The sequence below is a fragment of the Cuculus canorus genome, unplaced genomic scaffold (assembly GCF_017976375.1).
Source record: "Cuculus canorus isolate bCucCan1 unplaced genomic scaffold, bCucCan1.pri scaffold_97_arrow_ctg1, whole genome shotgun sequence".
NCBI classification, from domain to species: Eukaryota; Metazoa; Chordata; class Aves; order Cuculiformes; family Cuculidae; genus Cuculus; species Cuculus canorus.
The window spans coordinates 23319-37743 of NW_026527859.1; the positions used below are offsets into that span (position 1 = coordinate 23319).

Here is a 14425-nt window from a genome sequence, read left to right on the forward strand (position 1 = left end):
CAGGTGATGAATCCTTCTTATTCACTTTGTCCTGGTTCTCTTCTTTAGGGCCGGTTGCTCTTTTTTTGTGGCCATTTGCCTGCTTCTTTCTATGGGAATAGATCCAGCAGCAGCCAAGAAGTCCCACTGCTGCAGGTATGGCATCGAGCATAATATCGTGGAAACAGAAATGCATTTTACAGACCCTCAGCCAATCCCTAGAAAGAGAAACAGAAACCATGGTAAACGGTCCCAGGGAAGGTTAAAGTTGAGAAATGCCGTCAGGTATTTCTGTTTGCATGAACAGGCTGGTTTTCCAGCCGCTCTGGAAATTCCCATCTGCTCTGGCAGCAGAGCACACAACAAGAGCCCCAGGGATCCCCAGACACTGGTCACCAGGGTACTCATCACTTTCACCTCACCCTGATGCCTGAACCAATTTCCCCTTCTTTCTGTGAGTGCTCTGGATGTTCAGGCATTCCTACACTCAGGAAGGTCTCTTCTGGGCACGGGCTGCTTCATGTCTCCCCAAGAAGAGAGAGGAGGACAACTCCCAAGTGACTGAGCCCCCGTGCTCTGCAGGGCCAGACCCGACCGCACTGCTGCTCCCTGCCCTCTCCACCTCCCCACGGCAAAGCTTACGCTGCCAAATCTCAGAAGCAGTGGCAGTCGAGGCTGGAGTTGAAGACCATCCCGAAGGATCACAGAGCAAACGAGCAGGCAGCTAAATTGGAATGGAGCTTCAGCTGCCAGGCCAGGATGCCTCCCTACAAACCCTGGAGTCAGCGATACAGGGCTCGGGCAATAAATGTGATCGGGGAGACAGAGCACTGGGCAAGGCTGGCAGAGTTAAACCAAAAGGGGAAACCTCTGGGCTCTGGACATTTCCCAGCAGAATTTATCCAGAAGGCATGAGAAGAGGAGCTGACAATATTGTGAAGAACGGGAGGCCCTACCATGGAGATTAAAATCCGAGTAATGACTGCACAGAAGCAGAGACAGGCAGACTTTACCTACCCTTCACGCAGACAAATTCTCTGCTCCGGCGGATCTGGCACCGGGTACTGCAACATCCAAATCACAGCCAAAACGCTTTGGTTTTCACACCCTGAGAAAACCGCAGGCAGCTCCCAGTGGAGAGCCCACCTGCCTTCCTCCAGATAGTCCTGGAGAGTGAATCCAGAGTGTGCTTTGCCCTGGACACCAGAGACGTCTCCGAGGCAACAGGTCAGCATCACAAAGGAGGCCACGGCCAGTGGCCAGCGTGTCACTGGCCCACAAGCCCGTGCATCCCACACTCCGGATCAGGAGTTGCTGCAGAGGGGACCAGAGCCCCACAGCTCCGAGTCTGCGGGCGTAGAGGCACAGAACAGGCACCGCGTGGCCCTGACCATGCCGTGCATCCATTACAAGTTCTTCTCCAGGCTGAACTATGATACCGTCAGCTTCAGCGGCCTTGACATCTCCCTGGGAGACCTCAAGCACCAGATCATGTCTCGGGAGAAGCTGAAGGCGTCCAGGTGTGAGCTGCAGATCTCCAACGCCCAGACTGGAGAAGGTGCGTTGGGCGGTGGGTGCGGGGCTCAGGGACCCCCGGCTGGCAGCATTGCAGATGCCGCGCAGCAGCCACGGCTCTGGGAGCCACACTCTGCTCTTTGCTGTCGTCCCCAGACAGCGTGAGTCAGCCTGGGGCCCATCCCACCGGCGGGCAGAGGGACGGGAGGGCAAGTGGTGCTGGGGATTAAGTGCGGTGGGAAGCGATGATGGGATTGGGCCACGACCAGGAGCTGTGACTCGTGCTGGGGCCTCGCAGAGCTGTTCTTTCCTGGCTGCTCTTCTGATCTCCAGATCTTTCCGTTACACACAGGACCGGGCATAGAAGAACACAGGGATGCTGTGCGACAGGGATTGCTCACAAAAGTTTTTATCTCCTGGCATTTTTTAGGTGAAATGATAAGGAAAAGTTGGACAATATAACAGCAAACTTGCCAGGTTTCTTTGAAATCTTGTGCAGAAGGCAGGAAGCGATGGAAATAGAAGAGATGGCTGCTTGGAGGCAAAACAAAAGTGGTTTTGGTGACTTAATTTTGTTTTCCACTTGTTCTACTCCTCTGCATGGGAACCTGGCTGTGTAGCTGTTGCAGACACTGCTCCCCGGCCCCTTCAGAAGATAAAGGGAAAAAACTAGACCAGGAATTTTACCTCAATGGGATGTTTGGAATTCTTACATGTGGACATAAAGTGTTGGTTCTATAGAACTTTGACTCTGCAGCAGACCTCATGGAATGTTGCGATGATTTTGGAAACCCAGTGGATCTTGGGCAGCGGAGGCCAATTTGTTCTGATTGTTGGGAGTCCTTTAACCTGCTCCTGTTCCCATCAGTTGCCGTCCTTTCTCCTAGAGTTTGTGACTGCTCTGTAGTCCAGAGGGAGCTGGCGGGCGGTTCCCGAGGGGGAAGAGCAGGAATTGGTTTCAGCTCAATGATTTCTCTGTTCTGTGAAGAAGCACTCTGTCATATGGAAATGACAGTGAAATGTGCATTTCAGTGTTGAGACGGTGTCTTCTGGGGGGGGTGTTTTGGTCTAAGAGGGGTTCCTGCTTGTAAGAACAATGTACTGAAAAATGGGGTACAAATTGTGAAATGTTCCTGTTTTGTGTGTAATCTCTGAGCAAAGCCACCCCGACAGCTCGGCTTGAGAGACAGTGCCTTTGGTTTTCAGCCCCTCGTTCTGATTCAGTTTGTGAAGGTCAGGGCTTGCAATATTTCTGACTGTGAGCCGATCCCAGGAAATGACTGCTGACGGTGCTTTCAAATATTCCATCGTATCCAGCCTGTGGGATCGCAGCATAAAAGGCGTTCTTCTGGAGAGAGCTCGGCATTTGAAGCAAATGCAATTTCAAGCCCAAGGCTCTCAGGCTGTTGTTTTCTTTGTTTGGGCTGTGTGTAAATAAGGTCAGAAGGCTTTCCGCCTGCTGAGATGAAGATGGTGTAAGCCAAGGCAAAGCCTGCAGAGCTTCAGGCCCACACTGTTCCCTAAAGGCTTTTACAGACTCATCATCAGTGATTGCGTTTGAGTCTCTCTGCTCTGCAAACTGTGAATGGGAAGAACTCACGGTGTTTAACTGGGACAGATGATTGGCTGAAGAGGGGAAATGCCACTTCAGTCTGAGCAAGTGTTGCCCACCTTGTCGAAGCAGGCTCAGAAACCTGCAGAGTTGCTGAGATCCAAAGTGCAGCTCTGCCAGTTCCGTTTCCACAGAAATGCAAAGCCCTGAGCAGCGGAGCAGTGCGGCTGTTGATGGATGAAGCTCCAAGGAGTCGCCCGAGGCGGCAGGCTTTCTGCTGTGTTCTGCCAGCCTCGGGTGCTTGCAGCACGGCTGAATCGGGTTTAGTTGTCAGCTGGGGAAGCCAGGGCACAGAGTTTTCAGGCTTTGGCCCAGGGCTGGTTCTGCTGCAGGGCAAGCTGGCCGGGCTTTAGAGTCTGCTTTGTGCAGGTGAGACTTTGAGGGGTTTCTTTTTCTCCAAAGATCTGTTGGGTGTATAGACGAACCAAAGCGAAAGCACCTTCAGGCGGATCAGGAGAGAACCTCCTGTGCTCACAGACTCCTTCGTGGCCTCTGAGTCTGTCCTGCTGCTGGCGTTCAACTCTTTCACACATTACAAAGCTTTTGCTGCTGGTGTTCATTCAACGTGAAGATCTCTTGAGAGTCTCTGTCCGTGTGCTGAGATGATGAGAGCGTGACGTGACATCAGATTGTGCTTCTCTGCCTGAAAAGAGGTTCTTTGCTGTGCTCTGGAATTACACAGTAATAGACATTCTTACAACCTGACTGATTTTTTTCTCTGTATTTATGTTGTTTTCAGAATACACAGATGAGAACACCCTGGTTCCCAGGAACTCATCGGTCATCGTTAGAAGAATCCCTGCTGCAGGAGTTAAAGTTGCCAGGAAACGCTGTGTTCCGTGAGTTTCGGACAGGATTCCCTTGGGTTCTTTGTGAGGGGTTTCTGTGTTACCTTTCTGTATGGAGATGAGTTTCCAGAGGTGCTCCCACTGTGTCTTTCTTGCTAAAGCTGCTGTTAATCGTTGCTGTCGTGGAGAAGATTGTAATGGATCTCTCCCAAAGCAGACTTACATTTTCAGTCCTGCTGGGGCATGGGGTGCAAACTCCAACAGTGGTAACTTTTAAGATGGTTGTGTTGGGTTTGTTCTTGGGATTGGTTGTTCTGAGACCCAATTGGTAGATCCCGTTTCCTCTGCGTGGAGAGATTCCTTATTATGTGTCTTGGCTTTCTTGCTTTTATAGTACAGACAGGTGGGCATTGGAGAGTCACCCTGCCATTCGTTCCCATCTCGGAAGAGTCTCATTCTCGTGTTTGGCTGTTTCTGCTCGTGGGGGAGGGGGCAGGGTTTGGCAGGTATCCCTACACCCCAAAGCAGGGGGGTTGCATAGTGACTGTAGAGGAAAGACCAAGGGCTGCCAGCTGGCGAACCACGCAAACAGGAACTTTCATTTGTGAGGCATTCCTGTGAGTTCCCTAAAGACAATGTGATTCAGACAAGAGAAACAGCAGCCCGAAGCGTTCTGCCTTTTGTGCCCGTACGATGGAGGAATAGGGCATCCTGTCTGAACTTGGAACTCACTGAGCAGTTTAGCACCTTGCCAAGTGCTCCTGGTTATCTTCCTCAGCTGTTTGTACCCTGAGCTGATAGCTGTGCTCCAGGTTTTAGCTCTGTATTCCTGAGATTTATAGAGGACAGAGGATCGTGTTCTTGACTGGAATTACATATATTCAGTGCTGAGTACCAGATTGCTGCTGTCAGTGATACTTTCACGCAGCCTGGTTCTACATCAGCAACACCAGCAGGGTTTGTACGGTGCTGTTTTCCAGACTTCTGACAGATCTCCCCTTTCCAACACAGCCAGGAGATATTTTTGGCGTGCGGTTTTGCCAGGTCTTAGTGAGGTGGGTTCTCAGTCAATGAAGCCTCGAGATGTGGGTCTCTGAATGTAAACTGAGGGCCTGTCACTGCAGTGGTTGTTGCAGTGCTTTCAGGCACTCCCTAGGAAGTCTCGACACCACCGCGTTGTGCTTATAAAGAGAGCGTGGCTCTGGGGGTTAATTTCAATCGGCGTGCTCAGCGCTGTCCTGTCAGTGCATCCTCTGGGGCTGTTGGATGGCCCCTCTCCAGGCACTGCAGCGCTGCCCTGAAATGCGAGGAGAGGCGCTGCTGCCGTCAAAGGTGCCTTTGTTCCCTTAGGCAAACCTGCGTTTGGAAATGTCCAGACCACCACTGCTCTTTCTTGGGAACTGAAGGGCCCTGCCTGGTACCTCTTTGTAATGGTTGATGATTTGAGAACACAAACTGTCGTACAGACTTTGTGGGTTTGATACTAACGTGGCAGAGACAAAATATCGGAGGGCTTCCTCTTGCACTGTCGTCTTCCGAGTCTGTCAGTCTCAGAGTCATTGGTGAAAAACCAGTAATGGCATTTGGGTTTGTTTTGTTTTTCAGTTGCACTGAATGCACCAAGAGAGAACAGTTTCTGTATGCGAATGAATTTCCACATTCACTGCCCTATCAGAACACCATGTTTGATGCTTAGGCTTTGTAATCGGTTTTCTCTGCTTTACGTTGGGTACGAGTGGGGACTGTATTTTCAGATCTGATTGCCTTTCTTTCTTCTTTTTAGACGTGGAACGGAGGCAGTACGTGGAACACCAAAAGCGGTATGTAAAAACACAGCCTCACACTTCTCTCTGCACTCGGCACTTATTTCTAAATAATGAAGGCATTCTCCAAGCGTGAACTTAATCTGTTTTCCAGTAAAACACAGAATATGTTGTAAATAGAATAGATTTGATTCAGCACCATAGACACGGAGAAATGGCATCATTTGCACCGTTCTCATGGGAACAGTGGTGTTTGTGCCTGGCAGTGCATTGTATTTCACCCAGAATATGCTGGAACATTCCCTGCATGGCTCTGTGTCGCACAGGCAATGTGCGATTGTGTTTAGCTCCTGCGGGTTCAAGGTTTGCACAGCTGAACAGTGCCGTGCTCTGCATCTGTCTGTCTGCATCTGTCTGTACAGCTTCTGCTGTGCTTTTTGTTTCTGGCCATTCAAATGGTTTGGAGTGGACTTTTGCCCTTTGCACACTGTATCACTCCGCTCTTGGTTTTCAAGACTACTTTTGCAGGATGCTTTTTGAAAAGGATAACAGACCCCACAGAGGAGCAGTTCTTGTTGAAGTCGGTGCCGTTTCCTCTTAGTTCCTCAGCGTGTGTTGGAACACCGATGCCATGTTCGTAAACAAATAAACTGAAATATTTTTAAAAATACTTTTTAGCTGAGAATTGGCAGCTGCCTCTCCCCTTCGACTCCAAAGCTGTTGTGAGTGTTTGACTGGGTTCCTTCTTTGAGCTGTTCTGGAGCAATGAGCTGATCTCAATCCGGTGTGGTTGTTTCCACCTCTTCTCATTAACCTCACGGCACTCTTACGCTGCCGTAGGTTTGGGCTTTGTTGTGAGCAAATAGAAATCACACCAGGCTGGAAATGCCTCTTTCAGTCCCACACGGAGGACACGGTGCAGACTTTCAGAGTACAGCAGAGGTTCACTGTGGCTGCGTTTGGGTTGTAGAACTTGACTCTGTGTTTGATTTTCTCGGCACAGGTTGATGACTCCTCTGCACCGATGACTCTGGCCCAACTTATTAAGGTAAATAGAGAATATTCTCATTAACAACTCAAACCAGTGTTTGCTTAATATTTTTAGATCTTATAGTGTGCTCTGTCACTGAGAACTGCTGCAATGTGCACAAAACTTTATATTTTTTATGATTTAAGTTATGTGTTTTAACTTTACAACGAGTGTCTGTTCTGAGCCGGCCCTGTAAGGAGCAGTTCCAAGGCTGGGAAGAGAGAAGGGGAGCACCTTCTCAGCCTCAGTGTCTGTTGCAGCATTCCTTATCTCCAGGACACAAAGCAGCAGCACTGCAGAAGCTCTTCATTAGTTTCATTAATTTTGCATTGCAGAAGAACCCAATTTTTACAGCAGAATTGAATTGGCTGTGAGTGATGGACATTTCCGGGGCGGGGACACTGCCCAGCCCGAAAAGAAGCGTTGCTGGAGCTTGGACAATGGCATGGCTATTTCTGAACTTCTAGTCATGACAGTTCTAGATCCCTTCTTGGAATGCTGCACGGTTTCGTCAGCTGTAGGACACAAACTGCGGACAAGGCAATAGGATTTGTTTGGCCACGCACTCTTTGAATTGTGTCCCTGTCCCTCATGGTTCTCAGGAATGTGCCTGTGTGTGTGTGTGTGTGTGTGTGGCGCGTGAGCAGATGTGACTGCTGAAACTGCTGTGGCGCCGTGTTTTGCTGTGCCACCGATTGTGGTTTTTGCTCTGCAATGTGTAACTTTGTCTGGGGCAGCCCCAGTGATCACTCGGCGAGAGCAGGCACAGGGCTGGCGCGTTAAATGACGACTCCGTCCGGTTGCAGAGATGAGAGAGGGCAGAGCTCAATGCAGAGGAGCGTTCCTCCTGCTGAATAGAAAGGCTGAGGTTCTTTTCCAAGACTGAGAAATCTCTTCCCAGTGGAAACTTCTTCCCTCTCTCACTGCAGAAATGAGATCGGGTCCATTCTGGGGAGACAAACAAAATTAAGTATTTCAGACAAATACAGGGGCAGAAGATAAAGCGGCTGAAACCTGTGAGTGCCTTTGCCCTCTCAAGCACGAGCTGGCTCAGCGAGAAGGCAATGGGTTGTAAAAGTTTTCTGTTTCTTATTCTTATGTATTCAATGCCATCTTTCAATTTGGGTCTATTCCCAGTGATGTTTTATGGGTTTGGATGTGTTTTGCAAAGCGATTGTGTTCAAACAGATCAGTCAAGCACCTGTAAGGATTTCTGTCAGTGTTATTGGAATGATTTCCTAGATGTTGATCTGGGTTCTGTTACTGCTGAGGAAAAACGGTGTCTCTGAAACCACAAGGTATAAAATGTTGAAAGGCGTTGCTTGCTTTTGTGAGTGAAGGCAGACAGAAACCAAACCCAGAGTGGTGGGTGTGAAGGAGCGGTGCTTGAAGGTCCAACTAATACGCAGTCGTGCCCTCAGCCCCTGCTTGTACCTGGCCTGGTGTGTAATAAAAGCAGCTGTTGAACACAGAAGCCTTTAAAGAACCAGCTGGCTTCAACAACTGGAAGACCCAGATCTGCGTAAGGTTTCTGTTCCACTTTGTGTGTCAAAAGGACACAGTCAGCTGGAAACAGCACAGGTTCTGTGGTCTGTAGTTAAATGGCTGAATAGGATGAAGTTTGTAGAGGAGAACGTGCCCTGTGGGCCGCCTGCAGCACCTGGTGGGCAAATTGCTACTGAGAGGAACTTTTGTCTTGCTGAGAGGTTGTAAAAAGTGTGATTCCTTTTAATGCTGCTGTGTCTGAAGCTGAATTCCAGCAAGGAAAACAACTCCCCCGACTCCTCAGTTGGATCCTTTGAATGCTGCAAAGTGTAAACACTGACAGTTGCACACGTCTTTCTGGGTTAAATGCGCAGTGGGTATCTGCTCCCTCAGACAGTCCGGAGCTGAACGATCAGTGTGAAAGTACTGGATCGTATCATGCTCTCCACATGTGGCTCCAGTCCTCTTGGAAGAAGCCAGAGTTGGTCACACAAGTCTTTATGGAAAGGGCAAACCCGGCCTGAGGTTCTGAGTGCCCAACGATGCTCTTTGCTCGTAGGTGAGCAGGAATAGAACCATCATGAAATGGTGTGAGGGCTCCCAGAACCTCTTCAGGACATCTCTCTTTCATGTCAGCAGCTGTTTTCACACAACTTCAGCCCACGCTGTGCTGCTCTTTACAGGATGGGGTGAATGGTGCTGTCTTTGTCCGGGTATGTCTAACGTGCGTGTCCAATGATTCCCTGTTACACAGATCGCCGATCTAGCCGGAGCCGATGTGCCTGAAGCAGATAAAATAAAAGCGATGATGATCCAGTCTTCCCAGGACTATGACCCCATCAAGTAAGTGTTGATAAGATCCAACCCGTCCTTTGAAGATGAGGGGAAAATGGTGGAGATGTTTGTTTGAAGAGGACAGACATATAGACATCTTTTCTTTTTTTCCCCAAACCTTTTAGTTACGTGAAGACACCTCCGTCGCCATATACTTGGTTACGTGATGGAAAACCTGGCCACTACGTAAGGAACGGCCCAGACAATGGGGTAAGGCTGTGGGGCACTTATGGGGTCACCGAGCTTTGGATATTCTTACCTGGGCAGGGAGGTAACAAATCCACAGCCTGTCCTGGTAAGAACTGTGTCTCCTGGGGTTGAGGATGGAGGTTACACAGCGATGCTGCAGAGCCCTTCAAAATTCAGGGGAAACCTTGAACCTGGAAGCGTCAATTTTTCTTTATTCCACAGGTCTTCCTGTGAGCTTTCATGGGGTTCTTAATCTATTTCCGTATTCCTGGGAATTGGTCTGGTTTTAACTCTTTAATGACAGTTCAGGGTATTAGTATTTCTTGTAAAGCCAAGATGTTTCTGTTGACCCCGTGTACTGAATATTTGTATGTTTTAATTACCCAAGTCCTCAGTTGAGTATCGGTGCCATTGCACATCAGTCACTGACTGCAGATGCACGAGGTACGACCTCAACCTTCGTACAGAGACGGGGGATATCAGTCCCTCCCGGGGCCGAGTTAGAGCCTTGGTTTCAGCTCTTGCTCTGAACTGCGCAGTGGAGGAGGCGCAGGTTTGTGTCTCTGCTCTGAGGGGATGATGAGCTGAGGGATATTTCACCCTTAAGAACATGACGTTAAGCCAAGGAACTCGATTGAGTTCAAAACACTGCTCAGGGCTTGGGCACATCCTGTCTGTATTCATTCAGGAAAATAGGTCTTTCAGTGGCGCAACCCCTTGCGCTGGGTAAAAGGAGAGGATTAAGGGCTTTTGCTGCTGGCAGATATGATTGAAATATCATTTGCAGTGTGAGTCTTAAGACGAGATCTGTCTGCATTTCTGTTCTGAACAGGGCAGACATTTTGGATCTGTTCCCAGAATTAGAAAGTGCACAGGAATTCCGAAGAGTTTCCTGAAGGAGGTGGAGGATCCCAACACAAAGGGGGCTATGCTGGCAAACACTGGGAAATACGTCATCCCAATCCTTAATGCGTAAGTATGGACTTGATTGGACTGAGCAAACAGGGAAGGAGAGAAACCATGTGCGGATGTCGGAGTGGCAGCGCAACCGATTGTGCCAGCGTCTGTAACTGCAGGGGAGGAAGCATTGGCGTTGTATCTTAACCTGGGAACCCGGGACACCTTCTGATCTTACAGGCGCGGGGGCTGCTGGGGCTGCCCTGGGTGCTGGGTAAACTCGTGGGGTGCTGAGAACTATTTCTGCAAAACATGCCAGTGATGCTCACAGTGGAGTCGCTCTCTGGGAAAGCACATTTTGCTTCTGGTTTGTGTTTCAAAGGCGTCTTGCAAAACGTAACAAACAGCTACGGGACTGAGATTTCCTCCCCCTCCGGCTTCTGTCAAATCCCACACTGAAACAGGCAGAACTGCTGTTGCTTCTACTCTGTGCTAATTTCTCCGTTGATCCTCTGAGTGGGAGAGTTCTGCAGAGGGAAAATTGTTTTCTGCTCCCTCTTCTAGTGCTGTGGCTCTACAAAAGGAGGAGAAGCTGCCTGCCTGTGTTTTCACAGGCTGATGTAGAGAGAGAAGAATCCCATCTATTCTCTTCCTTTGGTAAATCCAGAGCTTGAAGAAGTTTTCCTTTACGTATCTTGAACCTTTTTCCTTTTCCTCCCCGACCCTCTCCAGGGAAGTTTATGCCAGAGAGAAGAAGAAAAAGCCTCCCTTGTTAGCGGTGGAGCCATCGTCCAGCTCCTCAGATCCTGTTCCAGAGGAACAGCTGCCACTGACACCTCCTCCCGCTGCTTTCATGGCTGTCAGCCCTCCTGCTGCTCCGGTGAGTGCCCCTGGACTTTCTCCACCTTCCTCTCGGTCAGTCAGACATTCGTTGGATGACAGTGGAAGTTTTATTTCAACACATGCAGTGATTCTTGTATTTCAGCAGAGCTTCTTTTCCAACTCTTTGCATTTATTCCCAAGGGCTGTCCTGTCCAAAGCCAACCGGCCGCGGCGGCACCAGTTCTCCCGGGCCCCCAAGGACAATCCATGCCCACAGCTGGTGAGTAACCATCACTGCAGGATTGCTGTAAAAACATTCTCTTCAGTTCAACTGAATGCGATCTTTTTCCTCTCCCCAAAGCTCATCCCAAGCGAGGCGGGAAAAGGCCCTCAGCGGGTGGAAGAGCAGACTGGGAACTGTGAGTACCTCCAGCCCCTCACTCTGTTACTGCTTGTGAGCTGTGACAGGAGGCCGTAAGACAGAGCCTCCACCGCAGCTGAGTTAGAAGGGTATAATTGTGCACAGAGGGTTGTGGAGAACGCAAGCGGTGATTAATTTTTAAATGGCTTGATTGGAATTGGCTTTTACAAAGGGGAGCTGTGCTTGCAGTAAGAGTATTCAAAGTAAACCTCCGGTGCAGGACCAAGAAAAGGACTCTGAACAATGAAGGCTTTTTGAGGAGACTATCGTTACTTACAAAAACTGCCTAGAATTAAAGGATGAGATGGGAAGCCACGCCTTTGAATATTGGCTCAGTAGGGCTGATGAGATCAATCTCCCGATCAATAACTTGGTTGATACTGATTGAGCAAATAGTTGGAAAAGTCAACGCTGTTCTTTTAGGAATAGTTTGGATTTCTTAAATTCAGCCATTTCCAATGGCCAAGCTGCTTTCTCTCCGCTGGAGACGGAGGGTCTGGTTTATCTGTTTATTGAGGTGTGATCTCCCCTATGCTAAGTACAGGGGGGGATCCTGTCCCTGGTCCTGCTGCCCACACCGCAGCTGATGCAAACCAGGATGCTGTTGCCCTTCCTTATCCAGGGAGAGGACAATGGAGACGTAAAGAGGAGACAATATTTTCCTCGATGAAATGGCATTGTTTTTCATATTCTATTCTGATAACGGGTCGGGCTGCAGTTACAGTAACGTGCGTCTGACATAACCACAAAGGACTCAGTCTTTTTCTCAAAATTATTTTGTTGCAGAGGGTGAAAATGCCAAACTGAAACTGGGTAAATGTCACCCTAAACCTTTCCCTAAACCTGATAGGAATTCTAAACTGGTTTTGCTTAAACAGGATCTTCCCCTTTGGCATTTGCAGGCAGGAGACAGATTCTCCTATTGGCCAGGTTTTGTTGCTTGGTTTTGTTTTTGTAATAAAGGTCCATCTTATTTTAACAGGGAAACGAAGAAGTCCAAACTTGACCAATTTACAAATGAGTTTGCTGAGGAATCGATGGAATAATGAAAGATTCCAAAGGCGCAGAGGCGTTCAGTTTCCAGGTAACTACTCTCTGTGTCCATAAAAGAGAGGCAGAGTTTCTGGAAGAATCAGGAGTCGCCTCACTCTGCCTCTCGATCGTGAGATGGAGTGGATGATCCAAGGGATTAGCAGGGACAGGCGTTTCCTATGGAGGTTGCCAGCTCAAACACGGCAGAGGTGACGGCTGATGGAGAGTTCGAGCATGGCAGCCGTTGTTAAGGAGCAGGCGCCTCTTTTTTCCTGGAGCTTCTCTGTAACAACTGCCAGGAGCTGGAACCGGAATAGGGGCAGTTACTGCATTTGCCGTCTCTCCCTCTTGTGGTTGTAACCATGACCTCAAAGCACTTTGGAGGAATCACGTGGAAGTGTCTTCATTTCCTTTATCTCCTGTGGTTCTCTGCTGCTCTGTCTCGTAAGCAGAAACTGAAACGTTATTGAGTTCTTCAGTTGGCAGCAGCGTTACGTCAGTAGCTGAGAGAAGCTTTGATGGAGAATAAAAACCAAAGGAAACTTGGGAGGCAAAAAAAATGGGGAGAGGGACTGTTTGAAATTAACTTTATTTTTTTGTGGTTTTTTTTTTAAGGTCCAAGTCCCCATCCAGCGCTTCATCTCGCTGCAGAGATTCAGCTCAGTAATACAGGAGACTTCTTTTGGTTTGCATTTAATAAAAGTATTATTATTCAGATATTTTGTTAATTAGGCCCTGATTTCAAACAACAAACAACACACAAGAGAAAGAAACCCGATTGTTAAGTAAGGTGGTTAAGTCATAGTACAATTCTGGAAGAAAGATGGGAGGAGACTTTTCACCAAGGCTTGTAGTGATAGGACTGGGGATAATGGGTATAAATTGGAGAGGGGCAGATTCAGACGAGGCATAAGGAGGAATTTCTTCACTATGAGAGTGGTGAGGCATTATAACAGGTTGCCCAGGGAAGGTGTGGCTGCCCCATCCCTGGAGGTGTTCCAGGCCAGGTTGGATGGGGCTTGGAGCCCCTGATCCAGTGGGAGGTGTCCCTGCCCATGGCAGGGGGGTTGGAAGTGGATGATCTTTATGGTCCCTTCCAACCCAAACTATATATGATTCTCATTTTCAGAAGATCAGAATGCACTTAGGAGCTCCTAAGTATCATCAGCTTTCAGTAGGTTTAATAAGATACTTTGCCATTTTAAACAATTCTGCTCTTGTTCACTGTTTGAACTGGAAGTGTGGGCAGATCCCATCATACCTGAGCAGGTTTAAATTAAGTGTTTGACTTAAGTAAATAGAGATACCATACAGGAGCATAAATTAAACCTGAAGTTAGTCATTCTGGAGCTGCTTGAATGCTTTGGGAGATCTGAATTTGAAGACAAAGTCTTAAAGTGTTCAGAGAGCAAACCTAGGTGCTGTGCACAGGCAGAAATATTTGCTTGCAGCCCCAAAGAAATAAGTGTACAAATTTAACTAAGAGGGATTTGGGTGAAATGATTTCTAGTGTGATAGGAGCCATTTATGATGATGAAATACGTGCTCCAACCCCATTTTAGTGGCAGACTTATTTTAAACAGAGCTTGCAGGTCTTACTCTTTGAGAAGAGGCAGAGACTGTTAGTTTACCATTTGATCTCGGACTGCAGTACTAAGTCATGCGTGGATTTTTATTAATTCTCACTAATTGTCCAGCAGTTCTGGGAGCTATAGATTTCCATCCGTGAAGATAATTGCCTGTGTCACAATGAAAGATCGCTGCAAAAGAAGCATTTAATTCCTTAACTAGTGAATTGATGTGATTTAAAATGCCATGGTTGGCCCATGGTAGTGGTATTCCAAGAAAGAATCGCACCTGTTTAGTTCCAATAGAAAAATGGTTAGAATATTATCTAACAAAATAAGAGATTTATAAAAAAAGCTCTGCGATTTACTTTCTCTTTGAGTGAACATCACTTTATTTAGATGGGAATTTATTTGCCTCCCTGAGTTGTGGGACTGATGATTGTGTTGACATCATGGGCATCCCTCAGCCGGCTTCAGTCCACAGCTGCTG

The 14425-nt window shown here is 48.2% G+C and overlaps 1 protein-coding gene across 1 annotated transcript; it reads left to right on the plus strand.

Annotated features, from left to right (window-relative positions):
- The first annotated feature begins 1371 nt into the window (after positions 1-1371).
- LOC128850842 (E3 ubiquitin-protein ligase RBBP6-like) lies at positions 1372-13114 on the plus strand. The gene is made up of 12 exons (XM_054055856.1): positions 1372-1537; positions 3846-3945; positions 5678-5714; positions 6661-6705; positions 8927-9015; positions 9132-9216; positions 10028-10167; positions 10825-10972; positions 11116-11194; positions 11276-11333; positions 12318-12419; positions 12983-13114. Exons 1-11 carry the CDS (start codon positions 1372-1374, stop codon positions 12379-12381), a joined length of 1011 nt encoding a protein of 336 aa, XP_053911831.1. The 3' UTR covers positions 12382-12419; positions 12983-13114.
- The last annotated feature ends 1311 nt before the right edge of the window (positions 13115-14425 follow it).

Coding starts and splice junctions, on each gene's coding strand:
- LOC128850842 (XM_054055856.1), top strand. CDS start 1,372: ATGCCGTGCATCCATTACAAGTTCTTCTCCAGGCTGAACTATGATACC. Junction 9,016..9,131: donor CAGGACTATGACCCCATCAA/GTAAGTGTTGAT, acceptor CAAACCTTTTAG/TTACGTGAAGACACCTCCGT. Junction 9,217..10,027: donor GGAACGGCCCAGACAATGGG/GTAAGGCTGTGG, acceptor TGTTCTGAACAG/GGCAGACATTTTGGATCTGT.